General features: G+C 34.7%; 1 protein-coding gene across 2 annotated transcripts in view; it reads right to left on the bottom strand.

Annotated features, from left to right (window-relative positions):
- Window positions 1-19,890, bottom strand: part of SLC25A12 (solute carrier family 25 member 12) — a 114,184-nt gene that overhangs the window by 71,139 nt on the left and 23,155 nt on the right. For both annotated transcript variants that reach the window (XM_044669794.1, XM_044669793.1), the window contains exons 4-6: window positions 15,896-16,011; window positions 6,336-6,475; window positions 571-717 (exon numbers count right to left, since the gene is read on the bottom strand). In XM_044669794.1, the coding sequence (XP_044525729.1) occupies window positions 571-717; window positions 6,336-6,475; window positions 15,896-16,011 (403 nt within the window). The remainder of the gene's footprint in view (window positions 1-570; window positions 718-6,335; window positions 6,476-15,895; window positions 16,012-19,890) is intronic.

The following is a 19,890-nucleotide window of genomic DNA, read 5'->3' as shown; positions in this document are numbered from 1 at the left end:
GAAGGGAGGGAGGGAGGGAGGGAAGGAGGGAGGAAGGGAGGAAGGAAGGGAGGGAGACAGAGAGAGAAAGAGAGAGAAAGAGAGAGAGGGAGGGAGGAAGGAGAGTGAGGTAAGGAGGGAAGGAGGGAGGGAGGAAAAGAGGGAGGAAAGGAGGGAGGAAAAAAAGAAACATAGTCTCTGCCTTTGGAGACTATGTAAGAAAGAAGGGTCCAGTAGCAAAAGGTACTATAGCAACTCATCTTCTTTTAATTCCCAACTAAAGGGTATGTTTATCAACACTGGAATCACATGCTTCCCTAAAATAATTCTTTTCACTATAACCATGAAATTAACACATAATCCATTATTTATGGATTATCCACCACTCTATACACACAAGTCTTAAATCCCATATAAGGAAATCTGGACCTAAGGAGCTTAGTTAGGTCTAGGCTACATTTGGAAATCAGACTAGATTATTCATCAGAATACCTGGCATAGATGCAAAGAATTGAGGTTGTAGATGAGGAAACATTCCCTTGAACTACATTTCCATCCTGAGAAAAATCAAAGCCCTAGCTTTTTACTTACCGAAACCAAGTTTTCCTCCACAAAAGGAGTGAGCATGTGGGACCGAATAGTAACCATAATGTCACTGAAATCTAGTCCAGTGATCACTCCACTTTTGCTTTTATCTTTCAGGGCAAAGGCTTGCCTTGCATGTTCCAGCTGCAGCTCCTATAAGAAATAATTAGAAACAGAGCATTAAATTGGCCTTAAAGTACATGTCATTAGCATATGTTGCAGAAGAAAAGGGAGTTTCTTTCCAGACACAAACCGACAACAGAAATGAACAATGAATAGCACTGTATTTACAACAAAGCTTTTGATTTTTTCTCCCTAAGAGGCACACTTTCTTGCAAATGTACTACATATTATTCCAGAGTAGAGATGATAAATCAGACTAAGCCAATACAGAAAAGAGAAGGAAAAAAACTAGAAGAACCTTCAGATTTTACTTGAAAAGTATTCAGCACTGAAAATAAACTAAGTATGTTTTCACCTCTTTATTTCAGCTTTAAAATCATGTTGCAATTTATTCTCTCCTGCTTGGAAGTATTCTTGTCATCTACAAGTACTTCTTGAAATAATGGTTTAAGTTCATTTGTGGTTTTCCAGTGCTAAATGTTGCAATCAAATCTTCTCTTCCTCTTGCTAAATGAATTAGAGATAATTTCTCAAACATTTTTTCAAATGAACTCGATGAGAAAAGCCAACAACTAGTTACTTTAATCTTTAGAACTTCAGACTTGAAAACTGTCTAAAAAATTTTCATCTCTTATTTTTAGTTGCAATCTTGTTTTGTCTGAGTTATAATCAATAACAGAGTGTTATAATCAGTACTTTTTCTAGACTTTTCTACACCCAAGCGTTATAATTAATCAGTAGGAGTACAAATAAAGATATGATCATTAATAATGCCCCTAGTTACTATAGAAAACATCAACTTGGATGGTTCCTTCCTTGTCAGCCTGGAAACTAGTTGGGACAATGCAATTATGTGTTGTTTTCATGTAATTATGTGAAAATAGTCACCAGCATCTAAATATCTAAGCATTGCATTAAATATAAGAATATAGCACTGCACTTTTCATTAGTAGGTTCTCTATAAATACAAGACTAGCAAATGGTTACTTTGAGAAGAGTCCACATCAGGTGAATATAAGCTATAATCATTATTCTTAATGATAATAACAACCAGGACAGCTAGGTTGCATAGTGGATAGAGCACCAAGGCCTGGAGTCAGGAGGACCTAGCTTCAAATATGACCTTAGACACTTCCTAGCTGTGTGACTCTAGGCAAGTCACTTAACTCTGATTGCCTAGCCCTTGCTGCTCTTCTGCCTTAGAATTGGTACTAAGATAGAAGGTAAGAGTTAAAAAAAAAAAACCATAATAACAACCACCTCCTATTCTAGATAGTGGGAAGCACTTAAAAGTAGATCTTGACAGAAACCTCACTCTTTTTATTAATTTATTTCTCATTTTCTTTCTACCACTCCCAAGAATTTGCCATCCTAGCTACTCAAGTCATTAAATTAGTGGAGAGAGTTCAGAATACTGATATTTGTCCCCAGACATCCCTTTTAAAAAATGATCTGATCTATTTGTAAAGACTGAGAGAAAAATTCAACATTAAGGCATGTTTGGATTTGCTTGTCATCTGCAAAACAGCATTTAGTGCAGGAAACTGAAAACCCAAACAATAAGCCATATGGACTTATTGCAAATGACAGTACAGAATAAACCACCTGCATGCATTTGCAGTCTACTTCCCCCACTCTACTCCAGTCATTTCCCCCCAACAGCCTCTAGAAAATGAAGGAGTCTTAGCTGGCACTTGGTCCTACTAGAGGGTTGAAAGAAAGCATTTGCTATGAAGCAAGAGAACAATGTACACAATGACTACAATTATGTAAATGAAAATAACACTAAAAGGCAGCTGAACTCAGATGAATTGAAATGAACAATCTTGATTTTAGAAAAGAAAAATGAAAATCACATCTCTCCTCTCATTAAAAGGTGGAAGACTACAGGTTCAGAATATTACATACACCTTTTAACATGGCTGCTTTGTCAATTGATCTAGCTTAACTAGATCTGATGGAGTGGTTCTATTAGGAAAATAAACAATAAAAAAGGTCATCAACATAACATTTTATAAAATATTTGCTATGAGAACATTTTGGAAACCTCAAAGAGAAACAATAGGCAGTGGGGGAAATTTCATCTTCTTTGTTCCAAATCAACTTTGTTCTACACCTAACACTTCAAAATGCAAGGGATAAATTTGTACCTATCCCATATGGAGAGTATAAGTGGCACTTGACAATTTCTGGCTACATAAATCTTACCTTCTACCCTATCTTTTTTCTCTCCTTTTAAAAAAATTCTACATGCATGCTGTCCCCAATTTCTCACTTGCCTATGCTTTAGGACTTCAAGAGATAGTCAGTGGCAAGTATGTCAGACTTAAGAGTTAGATAAATTTATTAGATATCCATCACATTAAAAAGGACTTTTAATGACCAAAAATGTTTGGAATCCATTTCTTTAATGAATACTATCAAGTGGGAAGGGTACATAGGTGAGGTAATAAGAAGCTTCTAAATTATATTACAATCATTCCCCAAAACCTAACCTCACAAAGGACAAAAATGTTTCCCGCCCAAACTTGCAGGAAGGAGAAAGAGCACATCATAGACTCTGAGGTGTTCACCCATCTCCTTTTTTGAAGAAGTGGACTGAAAAAGAGGAGATCAATGGCAGAGAACCTTACTAACATTGAAAATAATACTGTAAGTTCAGGTAATGGTTGCTACAGGAAGAAGAAAGAAAATTAAAAGCATAGGAGAAAATAAGATTACTGCTATAGGTAGATCTCAGTAGTCATGGAAGTGGAGAGAATAAGAGGATACTCACCTGAAATGATGTTTAGTCTTGATGGCATATCAAGATCAATAATCTATTTTTTAAACCCTTATCTTCCTTCTTAGAATCAATACTGTGTATTGGTTCTAAAGCAGAAGAGTGGTAAGGGCTAGGCAATGGGGGTCAAGTGACGTGCCCAGGGTCACACAGCTAGCAAGTGTCTGAGGTCAGATTTAACCCAGGACCTCCCATCTCTGCCTGGCTCTCAATCCACTGAGCCACCTAGCTGCCCCATCATTGTCTTTTATTGCCAGCATACATAACTTCTTATCCAGGTAAGCCCAAAAGAATAGAAAAGAGCTGAAAAGATGTTACTAAGATCACAGCTGACTCACAAAAATAAACAATATGGAAATATGTTTTGCATGATAATACATGTATACCTCAGACTGAATTGCTTGCCAGCTGATGGGGGAGGAGAGAAAGAAGGAGGGAGACAATTTGGATCACATAACTTTGGAAAATGTATGACTTTAATTGGTAATAAATATAAAGTCATATTTTTAAAAGATCACAGCTATCACAGCCCAACTCCTTTTCTCTCTGTATTAATACCTCTACTATATAAGACTCTTCTCAGGGACAAACACAATTTAAGAGCAACACAACTACATCAGTAATGCTATACAAGTAACCAGACTTCCCACAGGTATGTCACTTTGCTACAAAGGTTTCACTTGCCTGAGTTAATTCTCCCTAATGTTAACATAATCAGTTCTGCAGTGTAAGGGGCATTCGAGGTATATTAGTCTAGAAGCTGAGATATCTTCTAATGGCAATGTTAGAGGGACAAAGGGGAGGCTAGTGTCCCTGTCAGGATCTACTTACAACAGCTGCTGCCTTCCGTCCTCACAGATCAATTGGCTTGCTTACTGATTGTGATAACATCATGTCCCCTCTTTCTCCTCAGTCCCCTTGCTAAGCCACTCAATTTCATCACCTCCTCCAGTCTTTTACCAATACTTAGGCTTTAGCAAAAGCAGCAGAGAATCCTCAGAGAGGTTAAGTGAATTGCCTGTAGTCACACAAATTGTGTCATGGCAGTCTGGTAACCAGTATTCCTTTAGCTTTGACCTCTAGGAATGGTTTAACCCAACAGTTAGCATCAGAGCCATAGAGGTTATTCACTGCCACCTCAGAGGCAAAATGAAAGGCTGTCATGGGTCAGGAATGAAGAAAGTCAAGGTGTTAAATTTTATTTTAATAAAACAACAAACAATGGCTATGTCATTCCTTTATTGTTGTTGTTCAGTTTTGTCTGACTCTTTGGGACCCCATTTGAGATTTTCATGACAAAGATACTACAGTGGTATGTTACTTCCTTCTTCAACTTGCTTTACAAATGAGGAATCTGAGGCAAACAGGATTAAATGAATAGCCCTACATATCTAGGAAGTATCTGAGGCTAGATTTGAACTTAGGAAAATGAATCTTCCTGACTCCAGACCTGATACTCTATCCATTGTGCCACCTAGCTGACCCCATGTCATTTCTAAAGTATTAATTACCTATATTTGTGACCTAATACCAATGTATCACACTCAAACTATAATTAGGAAACACTAATCCTGATGGGTCACATATTGACTTAGAAAATCTGTTAAATATTTCAGAATTCTGTTTTAATCTAGTTCAGGATGAACTCGAAAGTAAGTTAATTGCCATAAGAAAACAAAAACCCCACTACCCCAAGATATAACTTTTCAGTAAATACAATAAGCAATGAAGACTTATCCTTGGAGAAATCATGATCAATAACAGAATGGAACAATATCCATCATCCCACCCTATAAATAAAATCACTTTATTTTTATTTAGTATATTCATATTTTTAAGTTACTCATGTTAATATTATTAACAATGTCATTATATTGCACTTTAAAATTTACAATATGCTTTCCTCAAAATAAGGCAAGTTGAGCAAATATGATTATCTCTACATATATGAAAACTGAAGATCAGAGGGATCAATTAACTTGTCTATGGTCATGCACCTAGTAAGTACCTGTGTCAGGACTGTAAACCAGATCTGATTTCAATTATTGTATTCTTCCCATTATATTACAGTGGCCCTCATTTAATTTTTTAAATTTATTTGTTGATTACATTAAAATTACCATGTATCTCCTTCCTCACTCACCTTCCTTCACTAGAGAAGGGATCATTAAAACAGTATATATAAAAACAGTATATATAAAATAGTATATATATATAAAACAGTATATATAAAGTATATATAAAACGATGTCTTACATGTTTCTATTTATCTGTTCTTTCTTCGGAAATATTTATTCAAAAACTATTCTTCAAACATTATTTCTATTGCTGTGCATAATAATCCCTTAGTTCTATTCATTTTGCTTTTCATAATTCCATGCAGATCTTTTTATTTTTTTTAAAAATTAACCTGCTCATCATTTCTTATGGCTCAATTTGTCCAGCTATTCCCAAATTGATAGGCATCCCCTCAATTTCCAAACTCATTTGATTTTTTTTGAATAGTGGCAGATATACAGAGATAACATTTTGAGTCTTATAAAACTCTTTACATAAATTATTTCAATTTGATCTTTCCAAGAAAAAAGCACTGTTCCAAAAGTTGCTTCCCTCAAATTTGAGAAAGAAAGGGAAAAAAACAGTTGGGTTTACACATGTTGGTTGGGAGAGTGAGAACAAAATAAGAAAAGGATATAGAAATCATTCACTCTTATTTAAAAAAAATAGAACCAAAGCAAACTTTAAAGCCCATCTATGCTTCAATATGCATTTATTCTTATTGCATCATGAAAGTGAAACTTGCAATGATCTTGGTTCAGCATATGAAATATTTGATTAACTCTAGTTATAAAAAGAAATAACTCACCTGGAGGAACTGAGTAAATTCTGTGTAGTTAAGATGTTTCTTCCTGTTATGCCCAAAATGCAGGCGAATAAATTCACAATCCCAGTTAAAAGGTATATGATGATGAACAATTGTCTGTCCAAAAATTTCTTTGACATTTTCTTGGGAGGGAAAAAAAAATGTCAATTACATTGAGGATAAACAGTTCAATCCACCATATTTTTCCTACAAGAAAATCAGAGAAGTTTTCAAAGTCAATATCATCCGCTTCTATTAAGATTAACTGCAAACTTTTTTTTTTTTGGTCTTCTCAGAAACATGCACAGGAACACAATTGCTACAGAATATAATTTTATACTTAAGATTGTGTACTATTACATGTAAGGCCACAAGATTCTTAATTTCTCTTGATTTAATTTTAATTAGGAAGAGATTTATATCTTGCACAGTAAATGGTTGCTACTTTGCATTCAGGTATAAAATCAATAGTGTTTTCCCCGTTCCTCAAGGAGTCGAATTAAGCCCTTTATCAGAGGCATGAATACCTAAATTACAGTATAATGCAATATTTGTCATACTAAGTATGGTTTGATTGAGGCTTGATTATTACATTCACACTAGCCTGAATATGTCTATTGAAGATAGGTATAAGGAATGCCACCAAAAGCATATCATTAGCTCAGCAGCAAGCACCTTATTAAAAGCTTCTGATATTGTAAAAAAAAAAAAATATATGGCCTTGACACAAAGCTTCAAAACTCCCATAAAAAGCCATGATTATTAGTCTCAATTATTAAAATGTTTTAAGATAAGTGAAATTAGTGATTCACTTTTAAATAAAGAAGGACTAAACACAGAACAGTTACTCTTAGACAGGAACCAGTCAAGCTGTGTACTATACAACGAAAACCTTAAGTTCTACTCTGATAGCCTGTCTTCGTGTACTAAAAAATGTCATTAACTTTCTTACACAGTTCAACACTTGCAATAAAAGTCAATTCACAATTGACTGATACTTTAATGAGAATAGATTGAGTATCCTAATTTAGAAACTAATGCCCCAAAAAAACGATCATTAACAAGGCTTAGAAAGCAGGAAGCCTGTTTTACTGACATCTTAAGAACCAAAATTATTTCCAAATTTAAGTCAATTTTATTGTGAAAGGCTGGTACCACCAATAACTACCTATTGTAATGAAGAATCATCAAATACAGACCTATTTTATTTCCTTAGCCAACTGGTACTGTTTCCAGCTCCCCCCAATAACCTCTATTGACTTGACTAAGATGATCTTCAGGTTTGTCAATGGCTGCCTTCAATGTATATCTTGTATACCTCCTCTTTCCTGATCAAAGCAGAAAAGTTACTAGAAAAATCCTGAACTGGAAATCCTCTCAGTACTGACTTAATATAACCAGTCCTGAACTAAGTCACAGTAATTACCAAGGTTAGAAGAAAGCATTGGATGTCACTGGGGAGATGGGATTCTTTCTCTTTCTCTCCTTTTCTAATGGAATGCAACATTTATTTCTTGCCCCACCAATTTGCAAGACTGATTCCTAACATCATAATCCATGGATTTTCATTTCCCTTTGTCATGAATAGAGTTCCCACCTTTAAAAGCAAAGTTCATACCCAAGAGTAACTTGGAAGATTGGCCTCTAATATAAAAGGAGCATCCTTATATCTAAAAATCTATTAAATTTCTACTTCAAAGCGCATCAAGACTCAACTAGTAAAATCAAATAAAATTAAAAGGTCTCTTGCAAACCATGAGGGTGAGAAATGTCTTAGCAGACCAGAAGGAAAGCTATCAGGGCTTATGGAACTTTTCAGTGAGCTAGTTCCATTTTATTATTAATTCATTTTGATGTCTGAAAACAAATGTTCTAGAGTAAAGAACACGAAGAAATTGATAGGAAACAAAAAAAAAGGTTGCTGCTAAATGACTAAGTGACAAAATATTATGATGAATTATTACATAGCCAAAGAATTTGAATGGAGAATATTTAAGGAAGCAATTCTCAGAAATATCAGTTACTGGATAATAAAAAAAAAGTGTACATTTGCTACTTATACTTCATTTCTACTTAACTATTGAATAAAGCAGACATTTTAATGTAACTATAACATTTTACTCTCAAAAGAGAAACTGGATATCAAAGAGGTAAATTGCCAGTTATGGATACAGAAAGCTATCAATTCAAGAAATTCAAATTACCCAGTAAAATAAATTTTATTTATTCCCTCCCAAAGATATAGTTTATAAGATATAATTTATAATTTCAATTTCAATGGAGACTTAAAAATTGTTGGCAAGAGAAAGCTAATTAGAAAGTGCTAGGAAAATTAAAGATATTATTTTTTACAAGCTGTCCAGCTATTGCTAGAAAATTCTTAAAATGTCTTTGAAATAGAATATACTAAATATATTACTGCTAGCAAATTCTTAAAATGTCTTTGAAATAGAACATGCCAAATATATTATAAAGTGATGGCTTTGATAACACAAAACAACCCAGGTTAACACTCTCACTTTTGGAGAGCTCATAGATATGTGTTTCCAAATATAGGAATGTCATTTATCAGAGATTCTGTTTGGCTGCTTCCTACTTCTCTGAATTCTACTTATAGCTTTAGGTACTTAGTAAAAGGTTTGACTTTGCTCATTAGAGTAGACTGTGGTCTGTGAACTATCCCCAAAATCTTTCAAATGGTTATCTTTAAACCGGCTTATGGTATCCAATTATTCTTGCTGGAGGGGGTGTGGTGGATGACAATTTTTTACTTACTTGGGCATTTTAGATAGTTTTTCTTTTTTTCTAACCTATATTTCCCTCCTGCAGATTTTATAATACATGCTTAATACAATGTTGATTAAAGGTACACTATAGAATTAGTGTATTGTGAATTATTTATCTGATTGGTGGCTTAAAAGTCCAACTCTTATTCATCACTTAACCATTACCAGGATCCTCTTATAAAAACCATACAAAGGCTCCAGAATTGGGGAGTAATTCACAGGAGGCAGCTCTCCATGTATGTGTGTCTCTCTCTCCCCCCTTTCTTTTCTTGACTGGATTACACTCCTGTGATGCATTATCTCAAGCAGCTGGCTTTCTTCTTATCTTATCCAGTTTTATTAGGTCCTGTGTGACATGAAAGGGAACACCAATAATCTCAAATACGCCCAATGCAACTGACTACAAGAGCACAGCAAAGGTTTTCCAAGAGAGAATCCCGTCTTTCCAGGGGCAAACAAGAATCTAAGTGATCACTACCCGTAGTGCTGTTTTAAGTGACCATAGTTTTGGACTGAATGCAAAGTGATACAATGATCGGCATCCCACAAGGAAGTCATAAAGACCATGGGATGACATAGGGGGTTGTTTTTGTTTGTTTGTTCTCTTTTCTTTTTTTTTTTTTCAAACAATAGGCTGACACTATGAATAGGAGCAGGAATCAATATAAATAAGCAGGAAAGAGAAATGCTAAAACTTTCTGACATCACTTTCAATAAACCCACCTCTTACTTCCTGCAGAATTTGGCTTAAGAAATACTATTTATCATGTCCTTCGATTTGGACAATCAACCCAAACACAAAAGTGAGATAGAACAATGCTCTCCCTGATGGTATGAGAGGCAGCACATTGAATTGGCAGGAGGGGAAAAGGGGCAGAGACTGGGAAAAACTGTGTTTTGGAGGAAATTTCCACAGGCAGAGCATTAGTGATTTGAGCTGTGTTAGTCACATGACTAATGCAATATCTGATTACATGATAAAGTATATTATGGCATATATAATGTAAATATGTTTTAATGGCGGTTTCCAATTTCCCCATCAGCCCAAGCTGCTATCCCCCATATCATCCACCCTCATCCCACCCCTTTTTCCTTACAGGAGCTTCCTACTAATCTTGTTCACCTTTCTGCAGTACAAAATTACCTCTGACCGGGGCTGGCACTCTTCTCCAAGACTGCCACCATGCCTGCTCCATGAATGAGCCTGGAAGGAGCTGCTGTACCAACGCTGTGGCCAGAGAACTCCTCCTGTAGGTATACAAGCCATCAGCCCTGTGACACAACCCACCTACCATCAGTCCAAAGAATGAGATGTCTGAGGTCATACTTATTCCAAGGATTCCAGCCCAGGAGCCATGGCTTCCAAATTATAGGCTAGAGACCAAACTTTTTTTTTAATTTTAAGAAAAAATATATATATACTTACATATACACATACATATGTGTATATATGCATATATCTGTGTCCCACCTTGAGCATCTTAAAAAGGCCTTTTGAGAACTTCCACATATTAAGAATATATTTAATATCCTTGCATACAACTAGAAAGGAGAAATGATGAAACTTGTGGAACCTAGATTTTTTCAGGAACTGAATGATTGAGGCAAAAAAGAGGCTAAAGGGAAAAAAAAAACAACTAAAACTTATAGAGGCAGAAAGACATAGCACTAGCCTGAGGGAACACATAACTGAGGTCTATTCCCAAGGACATCATTAGTTCAACTACAACAGATCACTATAATCTTCTGTGCCTCCATGGGTAAGGGAAACAGAAGAGACATTTTTAATTGCCCATTACCTACCTTAAGGAGGAAAGGATGTGGATTCGTCAATAATGGCAAAGCATTCTAAACTCTACTCAATCTATGTGCAATTTCACTTCTAGGATAATATATGATGCTTCATTTAAATAGCATCTGTCCTTGTAGAAATAGAATGCTTCAGCAAGTACACGTGTTTCATCATAAAACACCATCAGAAGAAAATAATACCAGACCCCCCTTTGACTCATATTTCAAGTTACTATACTATAGGACTGAGCTTTGAGGATTATATATACATCTCTCCTAGATTGGTGTCAAGGGTATGCTCAGCTGAAGCTTCAAAAGAATAATATTCCATCATATCATACTCTTTTCTTTTAATCATGTTAAGTCAATTTTTCAGTTCCTATCAGAACTGTATATTCTTCCAGGTTAGCATTTCTGGTTCTAGTCATTAGAGGTGTAGCTCCTGAATTATAAGATATATGCTGCCTTCTACCAGGCCCTTTGTAAAAACTGCAGATAAAATAGTTATCTGTCTAATCTGCCTCACTCGGGTCTTCCCATTGGAGAAAAAGGCAAAGTTGTCTACCTAGGCAGAAGTAGAAAAGAAAACCCAAAATTATATTTTAACTACAGTACCTTAAGCCACAAAATAATCAACAAAATGGAACTCCTCTTTTTAGAGAGCACTACTTTCAGGGGAGAGGATGTTTTCTTCAAAAAAAGATCATTTGAAGAGTTGTCTCAAAAAAGAATATTTTAAAATAATGAAAATTATCAAAAAATTTCCTGGGCAAAACCCCCAGCTCTTTGGAATTAAAACAATTTCTGTGCATGAGAATTTAGAGAGAACTTAGCACTTTCAAAATGTCTTACATTCATCTTATTAGTAAATAGGTAGGACTTCAGTTATGAATGCTTCACTGTCAAGGCAATACACATTCTGGCTAAATCCATTATTGATAACTATTGCACCATATAGCATAATGGCTAATCCAGGACATATCAATCAATTCCATTGAGCAGAATTGGATAGTTTTGATGTGAGTTATATTACGAGAAACGGTCGTGCATTGCCTAGCAAACTCAGTGGGCAAGCGCTCAGGCTACTAAAAGGATAGGAGTTATAAAAGCCATCAAGCAGTTATCCACAGCTTGCAATGTTAGAAGTTTTGCTAAAGGAACATATCAAGGAGAAACAATTAAATCATTACCACATTCAAACATCACATTCACACTCAAGAAGTCCATGGAGTCTTGTGCTACTCTAGAAAATAGTCAGAAATAGACTACAAAGACTTCTTTGAAAGGCCTCTCCCCCAAAGGTGAGCACCTCTAGCAAAGCAAGTATATCTCTCTCCCCCGCCCCCACCAAGTACTATACAAAGCCAGACTCTATTAAATGGGCAATGATAAAAGTATGGGTTGTGTTGTTTTTTTTTTTCATTTTTAAATAATAACTCAATATTTTGGCTCAAAATCATACTTTATCAACTGAGAACAAAGGCTATAAAAAGCTAGTACAGCTTAGCCATCATTAGATATATACACACATGACTATATGTATCTCAACAAAAGTACATATGTCTTACATGTACAATAATTGGATGCATGTATAAGGCAGATCTCTTTTTTTAAAAATACAGATAGATGAAAACCAGGGACTCAAGTACATTTATGTAATGCAATCATTATTGAGGTGAGATACCAAGGACCAAATTTCTCCTATTCTGTTTCACTATTCACTCTCCCTCTCTACCCCTGATCCACACCCATCTCTCCCTCAAATAAAAAATGAAGAAATAAACTGCATGAGCAAGTGCCAACCTATAGAACTGGCTACCTGAATGATTTAGTTGGATTTAAAATTTCCTTTGATATAAACATGTGCATGATGGATGAGCACAATACTATCTTTTACCTTTATTTGTATTCCTCAGCACTTACCACAATGCCTGGCACATAATAGGTGCTCAAAACTGTTTCCTGACTGTCTGACTGTTATTCCTTCAGCAAAATAAATGTGAAACACAGATAAAAAAAATCTCATTACAGCCAAATACAAGCAAACATCTAAATCAGGAGCTCTCAAACTTTTTGGTATTAGGATCCCTTTATACTTAAAAATCATTGAGGATCCACTCCCTTCCCAAAGAGCTTTTATATAGGTTATGTCAAGTGATGTCTACCATATTAGATATTAAAATGACTTAGAATTAGGAAAATAGTTTTGGCCTTGCAGACCCCTTGAAAAGGTTTCTGGGACCCCTGAGAGCACACAGATCACACTCTGAGAATGAATGATCCAAATCATTTTGTTGTTTATGAACTTTGTAATATTGAACATTATTGGAAATAATCAGTTCTCAGAAAGCCTGTTGCCATCTCAATGAAAATATTTGTATATTTGTCACGATTTGTAATAAGAATAATGCTGCTTTAAGGTATCAGATTTAAAATTCCCTCACTCTTACGATACCTCATTTTAGAAAGCTTTTAAGTTGAGATTTTCATGTGTATGAGACCATCAAAATGAGTTTTTGTTTTGTTTTGTGTAGTATTAAGCAGGGAAACACCTAATGAGCCAAGGAAATTGTACCACTCAAAAGATATCAAAAGTTTTGATCAGTAAGACCAGACAATTGTGTTGGAACCAAGGTCACAACAAAGCAAAATACAACTATTCTCACTCTGTATTCCCTAAGAATCCTCCCATTCCATAATTATGAGCTCTAAAAGTGAAAAGAGAATTTCAGGATGCCATGAGGGTAACAGTATGCACTGAGCAATCCAAAATGCTCAAGTGCTTTCTCTCTCTGCCAGGAGATATAGATACTACATTTGGATTCAATTTAATTTTAATCCTTACTTTTAAATCTTATTCTGTTAAAATTAGAAGCACAGGAAAGAATAGCTAGGCATACTGTGCTGTATTATAGTTTGAGGGGATGTATTAAATTTTAAAATGAAGCCCTTTGCGGGAAGATGCAAGAATTGCAGTTATAAATCACAAGCCCCTAAAATAGTGTCTCACACCTAGTAACCACTCAATAAATATTTGTGAAACTGAATTGGCATGAAGAAACTGCTCAGCTGTTTCCTCCACTGGTTATAAATCTAATCATTTGAGCTGTGGCAATTTTCTTGGGCCTCTGTTAAGAGCCTGCTGGGATCAACTGACTCAAGTGCTTTGTTTTTCAAATGTAAGGTTGAGAGAAACAATAAGATGGGAGGTAAAAGAAACAGAGAATTACAATGCCAGGATGGGAAGAGTGAAAGAATAAGACACTACACAGGTTTTCAGGAATTCTAATACCCAAACAAGAGGCAAATGGTATAAATAGGGTTACAAGGCCTCATCTCACTAATTCTGAAGTATTGTTCCAACTATTTCTGAGGTGCTATTGTTCCAGACTTGCTGGAACACAGGAGTGAATGTATGTGAAAGCTAGAGAGGAGAAGAGAGAAAATGCAGCATTATTAATGCGTGAAGGTTTAAGACTGAATGGACAGTGGATAGAGACTGTTTGTGCTTTTTACTAGCTGCAGGAGAAAGGTGCTCTTAAAGCAAGTTAATATTTTTCATGAGACAGAAAGGCCAGAGACTGCTACAAAGCAAAAGAAAAAATGTGCCTCTAAGAGGCAAGGGATTTTCACAAATTTGAAGAGTCCTCAAGGACTGACCTTAGTATTTTCATATTTACTTTTTTGGAAAGATCTTTGACATATACAAAATCCACCTGGATTAAGGAAAAGAATATCTAGGGACAAGGCAAAAAGTATAATTAATTATAGGCTCACCAACCAGGCTCAGTGGCTCTCCACCATGTTGCTTTTCATTCTTATGGTGATGATAAACCTCCAGAACCAGGGACAAATTCAACTTTGTGTTTATTGTGATGAGATTGATTTTTTTCACTAACAAAACACCACAGTGAATATTTTACATATGTGGCTCAGGAATGGCTTCATTATTCTTTTTTTTTAAATGGTGCCAAAGCCACAACAAATAAGGGGCTACAAATTCAAGAAAATAAATACATTTATCTTTATTGAATAGCTTTATTTTGTTGAATGAAACCACTGAGGTGCCATACTTCACAGTCCATTAATAAAAATCAGCTACTCTTTATCCTATACATAATGCCAATCTTTGTAACGATACAGATATTAAAATTTTTCAAATGCTGAAACATTGTTACAAGTCTTTATCCTGGATTGTATGTTGAGAAACCATGTAATCCTACTGAGGGAATAAAGTCAATTTCTATATCCCACACGGAATAACAATTATTTTATGTTGGTCTTACTTTTAAGACAAAAAGCTAAAATTAGGGTTCACAGAGAGCTAATTAGACCTTAACTCACTCCCTCACTTTATACCCCATTCTTCTCTTTCTAAATGACAAAGTAAAAATTCTCCAGTGATGTTACAGAAAAGTCCTGAACTTCTTACCTAGAAATCCCTTAAAGAATGGAGAGGATTATTCCATGCAGTTCATGCTCTATTTCATAAAGAATTTTGCCCAGGCTGGCCCAGAACAAGAAAATTTTGGAGCACTTATTTTAGGAATGTGTAAGTGTCAGTGATTCAATGAACTGAAGTAATTACATTCCTAGATTTCTTAATCTTTTGCAACAGTCTAATGCTTTGAAGAAAAGAAAACAGATTTTCTATTTTATCTGAATAAATCCTTTTAGGAAATTAGCACTGTACTTAATGACTTGAGGTCCTAAATACACAGTAATCTATATCCACTGTTAGGTATTAAAGACTGGACCAACCTCACTACCTAGCTCTTAAGAGACATTTTTCTTTCACGCTCTTTTTCTTTCTTTACTTCCTTCTTTCTTTCTTTCTTTCTTTCTTTCTTTCTTTCTTTCTTTCTTTCTTCCTTTCTTTCTTTCTTTCTTTCTTTCTTTCTTTCTTTCTTTCTTTCTTCCTTTCTTTCTTTCTTTCTTTCTTTCTTTCTTTCTTTCTTTCTCTTTTTGGTCTTGAAATATCCTTACCAAATGTCACCTCTCCACTTCCACTCTTGTCAAACAATTGGAAAGCTACTACGAACATAGCATCTGGGGCACACAAAACAGATTCAAATGCCAAAAACTCTTGATAGGAGATCAACCTAAAATAAAATATAAAAAAGTTGTCAGATTTCTAAAAGTTTAGTAAGAGAAGCAGTGCTTAAGGTTGGGGAATAACTGCTCTGAAACTACTCTCATGGAGCTGATAAGGAACAAAAAGTATAATTATCCTCCCTAAATTGTTTGTCAAAGGTTGAATGGATTCACATTCATTTAAAATACATAAGGAGTGGCATTATAGTAGCAATAGGCATAATGTGCATATATCCACATATTGAGTCTGCACCTTTATTGATATGCTTCTGATTTTTCTTCTTCAAATTATCATCTCTTAGAAGCTGTATTATGAAAAAGTTGGTAGCAATGCCCACAATTTGATATGGACTATGAGTCATCAATACTTTTCTGATAAATATATAAGCTAAGCTGCTTAGGAAAAATCTCTGCCTGGATGAAGGAAAAAAGTTTCCTGAAAAAGAAAAATAAAGGCAATTTTGTAAATGGTACCTTTAGGAATATAAAAATATTAAATAACAAATCTCCCCCATATAATATGAACACTGAATTAGCTATAACCAATTCCTAGATAGGTATATAAAATAAAAATTATAATTCAGAGGATTATTAGAAGTGATGGTAGGGGAGAGAAAGCCAAAGGGTTATCATATAAGTGAAAAATGTCATGAGATATTATTTTTAAAATTAAGGTTTTATATTTCCTATTCATTCCAAACCCAATTTAGGTTTTTTAAAAAGTCATAAGGTTCATTTGGAATTATGCCCAAAGCACTTTAAAAGGCTGCCTGCCCTTTGATCCAGCCATACCACTGCTGGGCTCATACCCCAAAGAGATAATAGGGAAAAATACATATACAAAAATATTCATAGGCTCACTCTTTTTGGTGGCAAAAAACTGGAAAATGAGGGAAAGTCCATTGATTGGGAAATGGCTGAATAAATTGTGGTATCTGATGGTGATGGAATACTATTATGCGGAAAGAAGTGATGAGTTAGAGGAATTCCATGTGAACTGGAACAACCTCCAGGAATTGATGCAGAACAAAAGGAGCAGAACCAGGAGAACATCATACACAGAGAGGGATACACTATGACACAATCGAACATGATGGAATTCTCTAGTAGTAGCAATGCAATGATCCAGGACAATCCTGAGGGACTTATGAGAAAGAACACCACCCACATTCAGAGAAAGAACTGTGGGAGTAGAAATGCAGAAGAAAAACATGACTGATCATATGGTTCGATGGGTATATGATTGGGGATGTTGACTTTAAATGATCACACTACTGCAAATATTAATAATATGGAAATAGTTTCTGAACAATGATACATGTAAAACACAGTGGAATTGCTCATTGGCCGGGGTGGGGGGGGGGGGAGGAGGAGAAGAGGGAAAGAACATGAATCATGTAACCATGGGAAAAAAAACATTCAAAATTAATTAAATAAATAAATTGAAATTTTAAGGAAATAAATTAAATTTTAAGAATTTATTTTGTGACATTGGCACCAAATAAGGCATTTTAAAAATAAGCATATATGCAATATATTTATTATCATATAAAAATTGCTATATCTGCATATGTGGTAAGGAAGGTTTCTGACCTAAAAACTTGGCAATATTTCTTGTTTGTTTCTGGAACAAAATAAGAGACTATTAAATTCATTTTATTTGTTGAAAAAAAAGTCATAAGGTTTTAAATTTATTGGAATAAACTAAAATACAAAGGCTTCTTTGAATCTATAGCATGTATGCAAATAGTGTTCCATTATATAACATAAGTACTAAACAGCACTTTAGTGCTTGCTTAGCAAACAGCTCTATGAAAGTGTTGCTCCATAAATTAATGAAAATGACCCAATTCTTCTATACAGGGTCTACTTCATCATGCTGCCTAATTCTTTGTCAAATAAGTAACTAAAAATCCCATTAGAAGGGCAGCTAGGTAGCACAGTGGATAGAGGGCTATGCTGAAGTTGGAAGGACCTGTGTTCAAATGTGGCCTCAGATACTTCCTAACTGTGTGATCTTGAGCAAGTCACTGAACCCCAATTGCCTAGCCCTTTGTTGCTCTTCTGCCTTAGAATCAACACTCAATACTAATTCTAACAGAGAAGGTAAGAATTTAAAAAAAAATTTTTTTTAATTATTATCAAAGTCTAGGGGGGAAAAAAAGGCTAGTCATTAAGTAAGGGATGAGTATGGTCATCTAACATGAAATTCTAAAAGAAACTCATGTGATCTTTAGAGTACTATATACTAACTTGTGTTATTGGATAAAGTTTCTACACCAAGAGTTCCCTATACCAAGCCTTCCCTTCCCCCTAAAAAAGCACAAAGGCTAGATAGCTAAATCTCTAAGCATATAAAAGACTTGAAGTGTCTTCTAAGTCTATGGTGACAGCCTAGTCTAATGGAACAAATGAAGCTATGAAACTTCATAAATTTGGAGCTAGATGGTTTCTCATAGATTATCCAATCCAACCACCTCAATTTATAGATAAGGTACCAAAGGCCAGGGAGTTTAAATTAGTTGCTAAAGATCATAAATTTAAATGGCAGGGCCAAGATCCAAAACCAGATTTTCTGATGCCAAATGCAGCAAGGCTCTTTCCATTATAGCATATTGTCTTTTAAAATATTATCATTACTCAGAAAATCTTTTAAAAATTAAGTTTTTTTTTAAAAACTCTTACCTTCTGACTTAGAATACTATGTATTGGTTCCAAGGCAGAAGAGCAGTAAGGGCTAGGCAATGGGCGTTAAGTGACTTGTCCAGGTCACACAGAAAGTGGTTGAGGCCAGATTTGAACTCAGGACCTGCCACCTAGCTGCCCTCCAGTGACAATATTTTAATGAATTAATGTGCACATAAAAATCAAGGTTATAGTATATAAAATGTATATGTGTGTATATATATGTACATACGTATATATACACATTATTTTAAACAAATAGAGGCATATCAGATTATTAATAACATACCAAGATCACATTTCTCCAGAAATGACAACAGCCTTTAAAAGTGACAGTTATGGGTACAATTACCCTGTGATACAGATAAAATAGCTTTCAAAAGGATTTTATACCTACTAATCATATTTTCTACTTAGGAAACAATTTAAATGTATGAATTATTAAATTGATTCTCAAGATCTTTCAAAAAAGGGATAATTTTAAAAGAATTAAAAGATCAAAAATGTTTTTAACTGAAGGAAAATAAAAGTGACTGAAGATATATCAATACCTGCCTACTTATATGCCTTTCACGTTTTGGTGTTGGGTTTGGAATTTCATTTGTTTGTTTTTGTTTGGATTTTTTTTTTTTAGTTCTAAACTTAGGACCAAATAACATTTTTCCACATACAAAATAGGCCAGGGGAAAAAAACATACATGAAGTTACAAATCTGCAATATGTGCAAAATACTTTTCTTTTCAAATACTACATTCTAGGCACTGTGCTAAGGACTTAACAAATATCATCTCATTTATTTCTCACAACAATCCTGTGAATTACAAGCTGTTATTATCCCCATTTTACAGTTGAGGAAACTAAGGCAAACAGAGATTAAGTTATTTACCTGAGATCACACAACTAAAAAGTATCTAAGACCTTGAAAATGTAGAAAAATAAAAGATGTTTCCACAAGTTATTTTTTCTACTAGATTACTAATGAATAACAGGAAAGATACTAAGCAGTTTATTCAATTGCTGAAATTTTAAATTCTTATACTTCAGTCTCTTATATCCTTATAACAATTTGGCCTGTCAGTGGTTAACTATTATACTTAGCTATGGAACACATAAGATTCATTGATTTAAAGCTAGAAAAGACCTTAAAAGCTGTCTAATCCAACTCCTACATTTTACAAATGATAAAACAGAGACCCAGAAAG

Source organism: Gracilinanus agilis, chromosome 3 (assembly GCF_016433145.1).
Source record: "Gracilinanus agilis isolate LMUSP501 chromosome 3, AgileGrace, whole genome shotgun sequence".
Taxonomy (NCBI): Eukaryota; Metazoa; Chordata; class Mammalia; order Didelphimorphia; family Didelphidae; genus Gracilinanus; species Gracilinanus agilis.
The sequence above is the reverse complement of the archived record's forward strand: the minus strand, read 5'-3'. Positions and strand labels throughout refer to the sequence as shown.